General features: G+C 38.0%; 1 protein-coding gene across 1 annotated transcript in view; it reads left to right on the forward strand.

Annotated features, from left to right (window-relative positions):
* The window catches only part of LOC126236453 (H(+)/Cl(-) exchange transporter 7), a 255,269-nt gene that overhangs the window by 230,314 nt on the left and 9,086 nt on the right, over window positions 1-15,869 (forward strand). Inside the window, exons 12-15 of the mRNA XM_049945772.1 lie at window positions 5,942-6,121; window positions 6,249-6,458; window positions 6,564-6,728; window positions 6,816-6,899. Coding sequence (XP_049801729.1) covers window positions 5,942-6,121; window positions 6,249-6,458; window positions 6,564-6,728; window positions 6,816-6,899 — 639 coding nt within the window. The remainder of the gene's footprint in view (window positions 1-5,941; window positions 6,122-6,248; window positions 6,459-6,563; window positions 6,729-6,815; window positions 6,900-15,869) is intronic.

A 15,869-nucleotide genomic window follows, 5' to 3' on the forward strand; every position in this document is an offset into this window, starting at 1 on the left:
TTTAATTTCAAATCAATCATTCAGTTGGCTTTTACTATTGCTTCAGTAATTTTGGTACTATTGGCATTATTGTGATAGGCTTATAATTTTCGAGTGAATTTGTCTCCTTTTTTATAAAGAGGCAAGTTGATCAAACAGTAGTGTACAGGAATACAAGAATCACTTGGGGACAAAAAGTGGAAACCAGCAGGGCTCAGGAGATTAATGGATAAGAGTTGAGAGGTTCCATATTGCTGACGCAGACTATTTAAAGACACGTACTGGAAGAATGGAGTCAGTCTGTAAAGGATATCGTTTAAAAAAGAACTCATATGCTCCATCCGAGAATATGTTAGTGTGGGATACACCAGATAATACTAACAGTTGACACTGAACATGTACTAAATAGGACAGCGTAAATGGTCACAGATTTCTTTGATCCACCAGGACCCACAAAAGTCCACTTGCAGAGTTTAAAGGAAGAGTATTAAGTCAGGAAAATAGAAATACACAACCATCCCGTAAGTATTACTCCTAAGCGATCATAAAGATAAGATTACACTAATTACAGTATGCAAAGAGACATTTAAGTAGTTACCCTTCTCACATTAAATACTCAGATGTAACACAGAGAAACTGTAACATGGTACTAAAGGTAGTACCCTGTGCCATCACTTCATAATGGTTTCTAGCATATACATGGTGAATTGCCTAAAACTTGTACCACAAATATATTGTGGAAATGGAATGTGCTATTGATGTATGGTTTTCACAGAATGGATTGATAGTCAGCGTCTCATATTGTTAGCAAATAAACATATTGTACTAATACTTAGAAAATGTATTTTTATGTGCAAACATGCACTTTTTAAATGGAACAATGCTTATTGACATTGACAGACTAAAAGTAGGGTAAATTGGAATGTCAGTGATGTTTGTTGCAGGATTCTAGTGCGAGTTGTTTAAGAGTTACAGTATTTTGAAAAGTTCTCACACTGACACTTGTTTGCACCATTCAGCCTGCATAGTTGTTAGGTACCATGTAGTTATGTTTGCTTACAGTGTGCTTGTGTGTTCCTTGAGTGCTTTGCAACTTGCTGGTCATTCAGTGTTTGACAGTCCAAGCAGCTGTTGTCAATGGACAGTGGGTTTTTTACCACTGCAGAAAAACCCAATATGCTCATGCATTGTTTTGCAAGGTGATTAATGCTTGACTGTCAGAAAGGTGGACATGGACAAGGAAAAGAAATCCCCGGATTGCCCCGTTTGAAAATACACTTTCTCCCGGGTGAAAATACTGTTTTTCCGTGTTAAGTGACAGTATACTTTTCCTCAGCACTGTAAAACTTATCAATCGTTTGAATGTTTATGGTTTTATACACCGACATGGAATTTCCGAGCACTTTAGAAAACTAAACTCAGGGGGGATAAAACACACCTTGGAAAGATCTTTGATGTGCAGCAGCATGTACGCTGGTTATTTTCGGTTTCGAAGGTATAAATTCGAATTCCACTAAACACCGCATGTTACATAGAAATTGAGATTGCGATGCGCTTTTGTAAGCCAGTCAAAGCTCATGTCACGTGATCTCGCCAGCTCATGACAGCATAGGACACATGGTGTAGTCAGCTAATAGTAAGATCACTCTTAAGAAGCGCGAACACACAAATAAGAAAAGTTAATGGTTTAAATTAATATACATAGTGTTGCTACAAGAAAAACAAAGCTTTCACATATAATATTGGTCTCTAAGATTAATACGCTACAAAAGAAGCTAAGCTTCCATATATAGTATTGATCTTTTTTGCGCGTGTTACACTTTAAGGTACATCACACAAATGTGCCAGTAAAATTTTTAATAGCGACGTAAATGTCTGATCTTCTGGGCTCGAAATTCTTCTAGATGGTCGTCCTCAAAGAGTTATTTTTAAATGAGAATCAAACACTCTGTGATTTAAGAAATTGATCGTACATTCTCACACATAGTTCATCTTGTGTAAAAGGAAATTTACTTTGAAAGTAACACTTTTCAAACAACCATTCGCAATATTTTCCCCGTAACCTGTTAGAAATAGGTTCATTTCAGCAGTTGCCAGAGAGCATCAGGTAACAGGCGTCACTGTGCTTACGCAGGTACAATGACACAGGAAGCCCGCATGTTCATACTAGTACAACATTAAAAGATCTTGCATTATGTCATAAAAGAAACAAGACTGAGAGGATATTTCAAGAGCATCGGAATTTCATGAACCATACTAAAATGCATAATTCGGCTTAAAGTGCACATTCGTATATCCAGAATCGGGTGTACATTTTCTCGAGTACCAGTATTGTATTATCTCATGTTTGGTTCTTTATTATGGCATAATGCCATATGAGCTAGAAGATGGAAAACGTGCAATTGAAATGCAGTGAACAGTTGAAACTAGCCAACAGTGTGAAATTAAACACTTCGTTTCAGATAAATTAACTGCCTCAGCCCAAAAAGATTGATAAAAGCCAAACCTCTTTAGCAAATTGACAAAAATAACTTCATTGTTTTGCAAGGTGATTAATGCTTGACTGTCAGAAAGGTGGAAATAAAACCTGAAACTAATAACATATTTTAGCCTTCTGTAATTATGTGAAAGTATTTTAATTCATTTGATAGCTCCCGGCCACAGAAATCCGTTTTGTTTTCATTTAATGTGAGAGCAATAAATTAAGAGGAAACAGCAAAATCACTAAATGTAAACACAGGTCACGTGGAGACTACCCGCCTCCCCACTAAAACTCTGATTGCTCTGTGGATCAGCCTCAGATCTCCGATATTTCCGAACCGGGGCAATACTAGCCCAGCCACACATCTGTAGCCAGAAGCGGGAGAAGGTCCTAGTCATATGCGACTCAACTGCACATGCTCAAGAGCCCGCCGGCAACTGCTCAAACTAATCTAATATAAACAGCTGTCACGTCACGATCATCGGAGGCAATTTGTTGTTAGGAAGCATTGCATAGTCTTCCTAAAGTCTTTGACACACTTTGCTGTTGGCAGACACTTGTATGAGCACTGTGTTTTATTGTTGTATACGGCATATTTCCTTAGAGACTTAAGTTTTATTTTCGTTTTTTTTTTTTTTTTTTTTCTGTCATTCATGTTTTGTTGCTGCAGCATTATTCTGCAGAAGTGGGATACAGTAATATCCTTTGTTAGAGTATTGGTTCTTACCAGCCAAAATCACAAAAATTTAACTGAAAACTAAAACAATGAAAAATTCCCGGAATTCTGAAAAAATCCCAGGTTTTTCCCGGTTTTCTCCCGGATGAAAAAATTCCCGGTTGTCCCGGGTCGTATACACCCTGTCATGATGTAGGGAGAGAGTAGGAAGAATGGAGTTCATTCATGTATCTTGTATGTGGCAAGATATCCTAATAGATGTCAACCATCTCAGCAATTATTTATCAATCTGTTCAACTAGTTACACAAAAGTAGTAGTGCAACACACAGACAATGTAACAGAAACAAACAAGTGATGACAGAAGAGGGAAAAATTAATGTTCCTGCTGTTTTTACAGTGGATCCACACGTCAGATCATGCACAGTTGCACGAGGAAGCGGCATGAGTCAAGTAAGTGACCTGCACATTCTCAGTTGACACAAGTTCCATCCCTGTCACATCGCTCTCCATCAAAAGCTGTATGGAAATGATTGAGAATTGTGTTAACTTCTCTATATGGGCATTAAGACAGAACACTCCAGGTGTATCATGTATCTTGTTTAGTGATAAAGCCACATTTATTAATTGTGGCCCGGCAAACCACGGAAATGTGCCCATTGACAATCCACATTGGCTTTGTCGGGTGGAAGGTCAGTGTCCAAGGAGTGTAAATGTGTGGTGTAGGATAGAGAACTATCAGCTCATATGCCCATTTTTCATAGACTGAACACTGAACACGCACAACTATCACAGTCTCCTGGAAAACTGTTAAAAATAACCGGAGCAGATGGCCATTGTTAATGATGGATGCATTTTTGTTAGTGGCCAAATTGACTCCTAGAGAAATGGTGTAAATTTAAAGAAGATTACACCTTATAATACCACCGTCAATTTTGCAGGGCCAATATCTGTTATTTAGGGCAAAATGGAATCATAGCTTGGAGACGGTGGCCAGATCATTTAAGGTTCCGTGCTTGCATTCAAGTTTGCAAAATGCTTAGTGATGATCAGCAGTTAATCTCAGGGACACTGTAGGGAGTTGCAGATGAGAAAGTGGCAGAATATCGGATCTGTCTACACGAAAGAAAGATTAGATACTAGTATGCAAGGAATGCGGTTATAGTGCATTCTATCAGTACAAAGGTTAACAGACAAGAGAGAGAGATCTGAGCAGGAACGCTCTTCGCTTATTTTCTAAAACAAAAACAAGTGTCATAATCAGTTGCAATCAGCCACAAACTGACTGCCGCTCTCTCTCTGAAATGTTAATTGCAGAATTATAATTAAATTTTACACGATTAATTGACGTAAGTTATTTAGATTTGAAGTTATTTAACAGATAAATGCACTTTTTTGTGCTTTCCTTGGGTTTTGTGATGTTAAATTTACATAAAATTGAGTGAGTTGTCCATGCTTCACGCGGGTGCTAGAAGACGTTCCTCTGCAGACTAGGAGGAACCCGTGGTACCAACATAATGAATGTCCAGTGTACAAAGTTCTACAGCATGTGTTCATGAATTGTTTCCAAATCATTGGATAGGACACGGGACCTGTACCTTGGCCAGCCCATTCCCAGATTTGACTCCTGTGGACTTTGATTCTGTGCGGAAAGCTGAAAGATGCTGTCTACAAGGACACACCAACTGCACCCAATGATATGCGGCCTGCTGAAATGCTAACACATGTGCAGCAATTGTTCCATACCAGATTGGAAGTGTGTATTGCCGGTGCCGGTAGTCATTTTGAACACAACCTGCGATGGTCAATAGTACCATCACTGGTTATAATCCACATAACTAGTGTATGCACTTATGTTGTTCTTTAGTGTGTAGTACCATAGGTACTGTGCAAGTGTTGGTGTGGGAACTTTCCAAAATATGGTATCTCGTAACTTGCACTAGAATCCTGTAACAAACATCACTGACATCCTAATCTTCTCCGCTTTTAGTTTGATAATGTCAATAAGTGTTGCTCCATTTTAAAAAGTGTACATTTGCACAGAAAATACACTTTCTAAAGAATTAGTACAATCTGTTTATTGGCTAACAATATGAGCCCCTGACTACCAATGCATACCGTGAAAACCACACAGCAATAGCATTTTCTATTTGTGTAATATTTGTGGTGCAAGTTTTAGGTGAGACCCTCTGTAGATGCAGATGTAGAATCAATTTTCATCATCATTATTCAGAACGAGATCCTACCACTAGTTAACGCAAGATTACCTGCCACTGAGCAGTTTGTAGTTGTGCACAGCTAGTTATTTAAATGTTGAATGGATCTCTCTCTGTGGTGTGGTACATGCCAGTTGACAGTTATCATAATACACTTTGACAATGAAAAACTCGACAATATGCTGACCATTTACCTGGCTGTATTTTTCCACTCTAGAGAATAATTTTTAAATGTGTAAGAGTTGTCAAAATTATGTGTTTTCAGTTTGTGTTTGAAATTAATTTTATTTTCTATTAGATTCTGGGAATTTGTGGGTAAATCTAAAGACAAGTTTCCAAGAGTGGGTATCCATACATTTATACTTGTAAAATTATTTTTTAGTCAATTGATTACAATAAAAATCCCCAACTGAAACAGCATTGTCATACTGAAAGTATGTGTAAATGCAGTTTCCATTCAAAGCTTCTGCAAGTCAGTAACAGTCACAAGTTCAGAAATGCCGCTGCACTAATCATTTAATTTTGCTTTCTTATGAATTTCATATGTTTAAACTTTCTACCATTCACTAGCTGTGATTTATCTTCTGAAGGGCACCATTGACCCTGGAAAGTATGCTGTAATAGGGGCTGCAGCTCAGCTTGGTGGAGTTGTGCGAATGACAATCAGCTTGACAGTCATATTAATCGAAGCTACAGGAAATATCACATTTGGCCTACCTCTGATGCTGACATTAATTACTGCCAAATGGTTTGGAGACTTCTTCAATGAGGTAATAGACTAGAAGTACTGTATTTCTAACACTTTTGTGCATAGGTTATCTATATAGGAAATAATCTGCCTAGCCTTTAGTAAACTTTTAATCATTAATACTGTGCTGCATCTATATATATTTTTAGGGAATTTATGACATACATATTCAGATCTGTGGAGTGCCTATTTTGCCTTGGGAACCACCTCCTTTATCTAACAACATTTATGCCAGTGAAGTTATGAGTCACCCTGTTGTGACACTCAAGACCATTGAAAATGTGGGTCATATAGTTGATGTATTAAAATCGGAAGAACATAATGGTTTTCCTGTTGTGGATCCAGAGTTCAGCAAAGAAGTTAGTAAACATAATGCTTTCCATATATCTTAATGACATTTACTCACTTGATTATACTAGTTAAAAATCTGTATTTTTCAACTTTAATGAGAATTTTTTTCACAGGGAAACTCAAGATCGTGTGGCACACTCAGAGGGATGATCCTGAGGTCTCAGTTAATAGTCATTTTAAAAAATAAGCTTTTTAATGAATCTAGTGAAATATGGAATTTTAAAGAGCTTCCAATTAAACTATTTAGAGATGCTTATCCACGTTATGAAAGTATTGATGTAAGTCAGAGCTCTACATCATATTTATACACATATAATGCCTCATGTAATAATTTATTAAACAAATAAATCTTTTATGAATTGCAGGAGGTTTCGTTATCAGAAACAGAAAGGACATACAGTGTGGATTTGCGGCCATTTATGAATCAGTCACCTTACACTGTTCAGCATGTAAGTGATAAACACTTCTTATACTCTGTTTGAATTATTGTAAACCACATAAAATGGCTTCCACTGAGAGTGTGCAGAGCTGGAGCAGTGTGTTGAGTAAAGAAAGCAGCTAACTGCTTGCAAGTTAAAGTCTTGGAAATAAGTTTTTTATACTTTGGTTTACGTAAATAGTGCAATGCTGTGAATTCATATAGCTATAAATAATGGAATTGGAATGCCCATAAGCAGGAGACTCGAGAAATGTTATATGCAATAATACAAATGCAAGGAAAGTGAGCTATCTTAGTAGTAGACAAAGATCTCTTCTGTAAGTAATGTCAGAACATGTCTCCCTCCTCAGTCCAGCCATATGGCCCACAACTGTTTCATGGGTACATGCACCAGAGAATGGGGACCTAAACCACTGCAGCATTTTTTTTCTCCCTTTGTTATGATGCAAATGCCTCCTCCTCCAACTCTCTTCTCAGGCTCTTTTGACCCAGTGTTACATCTTGACAAGGACCTGGTCATTCATTATTACTTATTTATTGTTCCGTGGGACCACATTAAGGAGAAGTCTCCATGGTCATGGAACGAGTCAATACATGAAATTATAACACGATTGTAGAAACAGATAAAATGAAATATAAGAAACATATTCAGGTGACACGTCGTTAGTTTAAATAAAGAAAATCAAGAATGTAACACTAGAATTTGCTTAATTTTTTAGCTCTTCCAGGAGCTCCTCAACAGAATAGAAGGAGTGAGCCATGAGGAAACTCTTCAGTTTGGACTTAAAAGCGTTTGGGCTACTGCTAAGATTTTTGAGTTCTTGTGGTAGCTTATTGAAAATGGATGCAGCAGAATACTGCACTCGTTTCTGCACAAGAGTCAAGGAAGTGCATTCCACATGCAGATTTGATTTCTGCCTAGTATTAACTGAGTGAAAGCTGATAACTCTTTGGAATAAGCTAATATTGCTAACAGCAAACGACATTAAAGAAAATATATACTGTGAGGGCAATGTCAGAATTCCCAGACTATTGAATAGGGGTCGACAAGAGGTTCTCGCACTTACACCACACATAGCTCGAACAGCCCGTTTTTGAGCCAAAAATACCCTTTTTGAATCGGAAGAATTACCCCAAAAAATAATACCATATGACATAAGCGTATGAAAATATGCGAAGTAGACTACTTTTCGTGTTGAAATGTCACTTATTTCAGATACTGTTCTAATGGTAAATAAAGCGGCATTTAGTTTCTGAACAAGATCCTGAACATGGGCTTTCCACAACAGCTTACTACCTATCCGTACGCCTAGGAACTTGAACTGTTCCGTCTCGCTTATAACATGCCCATTCTGTCTGATAAAAATATCAATTCTTGTTGAATTGTGAGTTAGAAACTGTAAAAACTGAGTCTTACTGTGATTTAGCATCAAATTATTTTCCACAAGCCACGAACTTATTTCATGAACTACATTATTTGATAATGTTTTGATATTACACACAAGATCCTTCACTACCAAGCTGGTGTCATCAGCAAACAGAAATATTTTTGAATCACCTGTAATACTAGAAGGCATATCATTTATATAAATAAGAAACAGCAGTGGCCCCAGCACCGATCCTTGGGGAACGCCCCATTTAACAGTGCCCCATTGGGACTGAACATCATTACCACTCTCAATATTGCGGAGAATTACCTTCTGCTTTCTGTTCTTAAAGTAAGAGGCGAACCAATTGTAAGCTACTCCCCTTACTCCATAATGTTCCAACTTCTGCAGTAATATTTTGTGGTCAACACAGTCAAAAGCCTTCGTTAAATCAAAGAAAACACCTAACGTTCGCAACCTTTTATTTAATCCGTCCAAAACCTCACAGAGAAAAGAGACTATAGCATTTTCAGTTGTTAAGCCATTTCTAAAACCAAACTGTACATTTGACAGCAAATTATGTGAATTTAAATGCTCCGGTAACCTTGTATATACAACCCTCTCGATATCTTTAGCAAACACCGATGGCATAGAAATAGGTCTATAATTATCAACATTATCCCTGTCTCCCTTTTTATAAAGTGGCTTCACTACCGAGTACTTTAATCGGTCAGGAAACTGACCACTCCTAAAGGAAAAGTTACAGATATGGCTAAGTACTGGGCTAACATACATGGAACAATACTTCAGTATTCTGCTAGATATCCCGTCATATCCATGAGAGTTCTTGGTCTTTAGTGATTTAATTATTAACTCAATCTCCCTCTTGTCAGTATCATGGAGGAGCATTTCAGGTAACAGTCTCGGAACACTTTTTTCTACGAGCGCTATATGATTCCCTGATGGGACTAGGTTTCTATTTAGTTCACCTGCTATATTCAGAAAGTGATTACTAAATACTGTACATATATGTGACTTATCAGTAACACGGACATTCCCACTACGCAATGATTCTATATCCTCGACCTGTCTCTGCAGACCAGCCACTTCCTTTACGACTGACCATATGGTTTTAATTTTATCCTGAGACTTAGCTATTCTATCTGCATACCACATACTTTTTGCCTTCCTAATAACTTTTTTAAGCACCTTACAATACTGTTTGTAATGGGCTACTGCAATGAGATTGTGACTGTTTCTAACGTTTTGATATAATTGCCACTTTGTTCTACAAGATATTCTTATACCTTTAGTCAGCCACCCAGGCTGCCTGTTTGTGCTAGTACCCTGTTTTGAACGTTCTAACGGAAAGCAACTTTCAAAGAGCACGAGAAAAGTATTGAGGAAAGCATTATATTTATCGTCTACTGTATCAGCACTATAAACATCTTGCCACTCTTGTTCCTTGATGTGTTGTGTGTTGTGGTCTTCAGTCCTGAGACTGGTTTGATGCAGCTCTCCATGCTACTCTATCCTGTGCAAGCTTCTTCATCTCCCAGTACCTACTGCAACCTACATCCTTCTGAATCTGCTTAGTGTATTCATCTCTTGGTCTCCCTCTACGAGTTTTACCCTCCACGCTGCCCTCCAATACTAAATTGGTGATCCCTTGATGCCTCAGAACATGTCCTACCAACCGATCCCTTCTTCTGGTCAAGTTGTGCCACAAACTTCTCTTCTCCCCAATGCTATTCAATACTTCCTCATTAGTTATGTGATCTACCCATCTAATCTTCAGCATTCTTCTGTAGCACCACATTTCGAAAGCTTCTATTCTCTTCTTGTCCATACTAGTTATCGTCCATGTTTCACTTCCATACATGGCTACACTCCATACAAATACTTTCAGAAACGACTTCCTGACACATAAATCTATACTCGATGTTAACAGATTTCTCTTCTTCAGAAAAGATTGCCTTGCCATTACCAGTCTACATTTTATATCCTCTCTACATCGACCATCAAAAAGGTTTACAAAAGTCTCTACAGCAACTGGATCAGCTTTCCTAAAAAGTTGGTAACTATATTTAACATGTGTTGCAGCACAAAAATCTTTTAGACTTAAAATTTGTGCATCATGATCTGAAAGGCCATTCACCATTTTGCTAACAGAATGCCCTTCTAGTAATGACGAATGAACAAAAATATTGTCTATGGTTGTTCTACTGTTCCCCTGCACTCTCATTGGAAAGAATACGGTTTGCATAAGATTATATGAATTAAGGAGGTCTACCAGCATCCTTTTCCTGGCACAATCACTTATACAATTTATATTGAAGTCACCACATATAACTAACTTTTTGTATTTCCTATAAAGTGAACCAAGAACCTCCTCTAGCTTTAGCAAAAATGTTGTGAAATCGGAGTCTGGGGATCTATAAATAACAACAGTAAGAAGTTTAGCTCCACTAAATTTAACCACACCTGCACAACATTCAAACACCTTTTCAGTGCAGTACTTTGAAACATCAATTGACTCAAATGGGATACCATTTTTCACATACATGGCTACTCCCCCACACCGCAAAGAGCTCCTAGAAAAGCTGCCAGCCAACCTGTATCCTGGTAAAGGAAGCCTCTGAATTATCTCCTTATTTAAGAAGTGTTCAGATATACCAATAATTTCAGAGTCAACATCTATAAGTAGTTCACTAACTTTATCTCTAATGCCTTGTATGTTTTGATGAAATATACTAATTCCCTCATTAATCGGATACCTAAGCTTTGTCGAAAGTGGTTTCTTTGTTAGAGAGACTTCCCTTAAGCAGGAATACCTGTCAGCTGACTTCAATCTAAAAAAGGTACAGCTCTAACACCCACAACTACTGGAATTTTCCCATGAGTGATCCCCCCACCCCCACCTATGCTGTCACCTATAAGCTTTGCCAACCTCCCCTTTCCATACCTGTTGAGGTGCAGGCCATGTCTAGTGAAACCCGTCCTGCTGATAGACTCCACCGACACCACTGAAATGTGACTCATGCCTTCTGTCATTAGCCCACCCCCAAGTCTCATGTTATTACGCCTGACGGCTGTATTAAGATGAGGCCGATCATGACGCTGAAACAGTTCCACGAAATGCACATTCGTGTTGCCAGTCTGAGTGGCTATCTTTTCCAGGTCACCATCTATGTCATACTCCCCATCCATATCAATACTATTACCAGCCCCACCCACAATCACTACCTGATCCTCTTTTGTAAAATCCCTACATAATCCCCCTATGTTAAGTCACCTGAGCCAATCCTGCATTAGGATTCACAATGCTGGTGACCTGGTACTCACTCCCCAAAACTTCCTGCAACTGCTGGCCTACACCTCTACCATGAGAACTACCTAACAGCAGAACCTTCTTCTTTCTCTTAGACTTTGCAACTGTCCTAGCCACCGTAACTGCTGAGGTCTGCTGCATACTTCCTACATCTATAGCTACTAGAGATTCCTCTCCACTAGACTCTGACAGTTAGTCAAATCTATTACAAACACCAATAGTAAAACTACCGGAAAATCTCGTCCTCCTAGCAGATCTCTTGCCAACAGCCAGCTCCCATTCCCCAACCCCCTTTTCCCTCCTCATCCTATCTAGCTCCTCCTGTGCGTTTTTCAACTGCACCTGAAGGGCACAGATCTTACGCTCCTGCTCCTCTATGAACTTACTCTTGCTACATAACCTGCAGTTCCAGGAGAGGATCTCACCAGAATGCCCACTGGCTTCCCCACTGCATTCCCTCCAGTGAAAATACTTCGAACAAGTCTCACACCGCAATCCACCACTCACGAACCTACGGCAAAGCCCACACTTCTCACTCGTGACAAAATTTTACAGTTATTGAAACAAGAAAACAACTTTATCTAAGTTCCGCTACCACAATAAGAAGATGTTAAAAACTGACTACAATAATCACAAACTTGCTCCACAAGGAAAGTAACTACTATTATTGACAGTATTAATCAACAACAAATGAGAATATAACAAAATACTAACACAGAAAGAAAATCAAACGTCTAATGACAGTAACGAAACTGAAAGCAGTTCGCAAAATTTCTTCTGAAATTATTTCACCGGAAAACACCAAGAACACCAGTTGAAGACTACTAAAGTTCCTAAATAAACTACTATACACAAACAATTAATTAGTACTTAGCTTTCGATACGCCGCTACAGCTGCAACTGGTCAGCGCGGAATGTAAACACGGGTAAGAGGTTAAGTTGCTCGATACGAAACACTCACAAATATCAGGTCACAACACAAGAAAGGCAGAGGTGAATGAAGAAACCACTAATAAGGCACTTATATAGTAAATATTATCACAAAAACCATTAAAATATATATCTATACTCTTACTTTCTTCACTCTATTACCATTTTTGGCAAATTAAAGTCAAGTTTCCTCTTCTGAGTATGACTACTCCATCTCTCATTCCCAGATTTTCTCAATAGTGTGGCTCATTTGGTGAAGGACATTTTAAATAACACAATATTCATGACTTGAAAATCTAAATAATGACCATTCTCACTAGGTCAACTACTCTTGCCAAAGAGCCAATGTGGTGGCCTATCTGATATGGTGTGGTGGTTATGTACCCTGTTGACCAGTTCCTGAGAAAGCAGGGGTCGCACGGCAGATGTCTGAGCTGTTGCCTCCCAAGTGTTAACCAAAGAGTACAAGTCTATTCCTTTTGGCACACTGGGAGTTTGAGCAATGGCTATCAAACCATGTGGAATTGGCTACAGTTGTGTGGCTGAAATGGTGAGAGCCTTCAACTCAAGTAAATGGCACTATCCACCGACCATGAAGGACTTTTGATATTCTTCATTTTGATAACAAACCAATATAAACAAACTGTCCTTGTGAATCAGTCTGTCAGTAAGTGAAAACTATTAAAAGTCCCTGCAACAGCCCCTTAGATTAGCCTTCACATAAAAAAGAAAAATTCAGCAAGGAACTTTAATTTATAATATGTTTGGCTCACCTCGCTGTACTACAGAAGCTGCCAGTAGAAACTGTGGCATAACTCCACATGGCGCCCATATGAACACAGCTGTGCAGAAACTACCTAGACCATCACATTCATCATTCACAGGCTAGCCTAGTTTTTAAAAAGGAAAAAAATAGGAATTTAAAAAATTAAATTGCCTGTCCTATCTCAAAGCCTTTCATCCAGTTGACACAATTATGAATCTTCCAGTGGTTAAAATTAGCACCTACCTGTGGTACCAGCAGATTGTAATGATTGTTATTAGTGCCAGACTGAACTTGAGTAGGTGATGTCACTCATATCTACCTTATTTCATGCACTAAAAGAATTAGGATTATTGGAAGATAACCTTCCTGCAATCCAAAACTACCATGTTTTTAATAACAGTCAACTTAACAGAGGATTCTAGTCATTTACACATTGGTTCAATTGTGTGTTTTTAGTGAGCAGGTATCACTGAACATGACACTCCAAGCTGTAGCTGGTAGAACCGAAGTGACTGACTTGATGATGATTGGCAACTTATAAATCGCCCCCTCCCAAACAGAAATATAGCCTATCAAGACATCGAAGATCTATTTAATCCCCCCCCACCCCCCCCCCCCCCCGACTCTCCTATTATACAGCTAGGTGACGTAAGTGCTGACAATCATCTGTGGAACAGTGAGAATACAAATAGTATGCATCAACTATACAACTGGTTCCTCTTTAAAAATTAATTTTTGACTAATGAAAACAGGAAACGCAACACATTTTAGTATCACCCTTGGCACATATTCTTCAATCGACATATCACCTACAGGCTTAGTATCGCATCTGTGATACAATTACATGTCCACTATTACCAAATCATTTTAATGGCACCACATTCAACACCCACTGAATGCAGTGGCTCTACAAAAACCCAGTTGGGATACACACTCCCCTTAACCCTACTTTACTATCCCAAGAAAGAATATTGAGGATTTTTTGTTTTGTTTGTGTGTGGGGGGGAGTGAATGTCTGAGTCACATTAACACAACCTAGACCACAATATTGTTTGTTTTCAATGACCAATGTCAGCCAGTTTAGGTTGTCTTCAGATGTGGTTACCTAAAAAAGTTAATGTGCAACAGTTGCAGTAAAGAGCTTTTAGGCAACTAGATCTGAAGATGGCCTATACAGCTAAAACTGGTCTTCAAAAATAAATAACATTAATATTACTTAAATGCTATCCCAGAACCTGATGCCAGATGCAGTGTAGGGGCAACAAAAATTCAATATTCAGTATTTCACACAATTATTGACCACATTTAAAATTCTGTCACAATTTACTCACATTAAGAGGTATGTTAAAAGTATAACACAATAAGAGAGGTATTACAGTCAGAGAATGTGAGTTTGTCTCGAGGCAGCATAACTTACGGTACACAAATAAATGGACTTCATTAATCCAGTATTTGAGAAAATGAGAGCAACATAGTTTACACACAGCAACAAAAAGTTTCATAAAAGGTTTGAAACTAACACTCTACACAAAATGATGAAAGGAAAAACATTTAACGCTTACTACATTTTCATTGTTCATGCTGTCAAATGTCAGCATCAGGGGTGACAATTTATTTCTTCTTTACTACTAACTCTATTTGCAAAACTGTTCACAAATAGTTTCCACATATATCACTGAAGGTACATACAAAATTCTGTCACTTTATGATGAATAGTTGAGGACATATGATGTCATAAATGTTGAGATGCATGAAAAACTAGGTTTTGCTTAAACTGGAGTACAAATTACCCAGTTTATATTCATTCACTGTTTCACAATTAAAGCACTTTGTGGCTTCCAACATACCTTAAGCATTATTCTAAATCTTTCCTAAAGTTTTTCTCATTTAACATTCTTAAAGGCAAATATTTAAGAAATTAACTCATTTGTAATCAGAGATTTGAGGTTATTTTGTACATGGTAGTTAGAATCTTTAAATGATCTGGGGTTGTCTGATTGTGATCTAGACAGTGTTTACTCAGACCATTTGAATATACAGATCACTGCGTTATCTCCTTGATGGCATAACTTTTACTGAAAACACTTTTACTAAAAACAAATGTGAATACCCACACACCATGTAATGCAATACCATGATGGGAGTTAGTCGTGTGGAGTCAAGATAACTGAGCCATCAGGAATCTAAGGAACATTGTCATGCCAAACAAGTCACCTCTCTGATAATAGTCTATACTTTACACACATGACTACAAGTAAAAGCATGTTATTTAATCACACAGCAGAAGTGAGACTGTTCGTATGTTGCTTCAGTTTTACATGTATAATAGAAGGCAAAGTGTGGGTCAAACTGTAAAACATAAACAACCAGTCTTTGTTGACTGGAATACCTGCAATTTTAAACAAAGTTCTTAACAATGATATTTTCAATGTAGCCAAATTACTGGTGACACATTATTGCTGGAATGCTGGCCTCAAATAATTTTTTTCTCTGATTGTATTCAGCACCAAACTTTAAAATGTTGTATCCTATGTCCCTTTTACAGATTCAGAATTCAACATTGCACTAGTGCAATGCTAAGATAAT

The sequence above is a fragment of the Schistocerca nitens genome, chromosome 2, assembly GCF_023898315.1.
Source record: "Schistocerca nitens isolate TAMUIC-IGC-003100 chromosome 2, iqSchNite1.1, whole genome shotgun sequence".
Lineage (NCBI taxonomy): Eukaryota > Metazoa > Arthropoda > Insecta > Orthoptera > Acrididae > Schistocerca > Schistocerca nitens.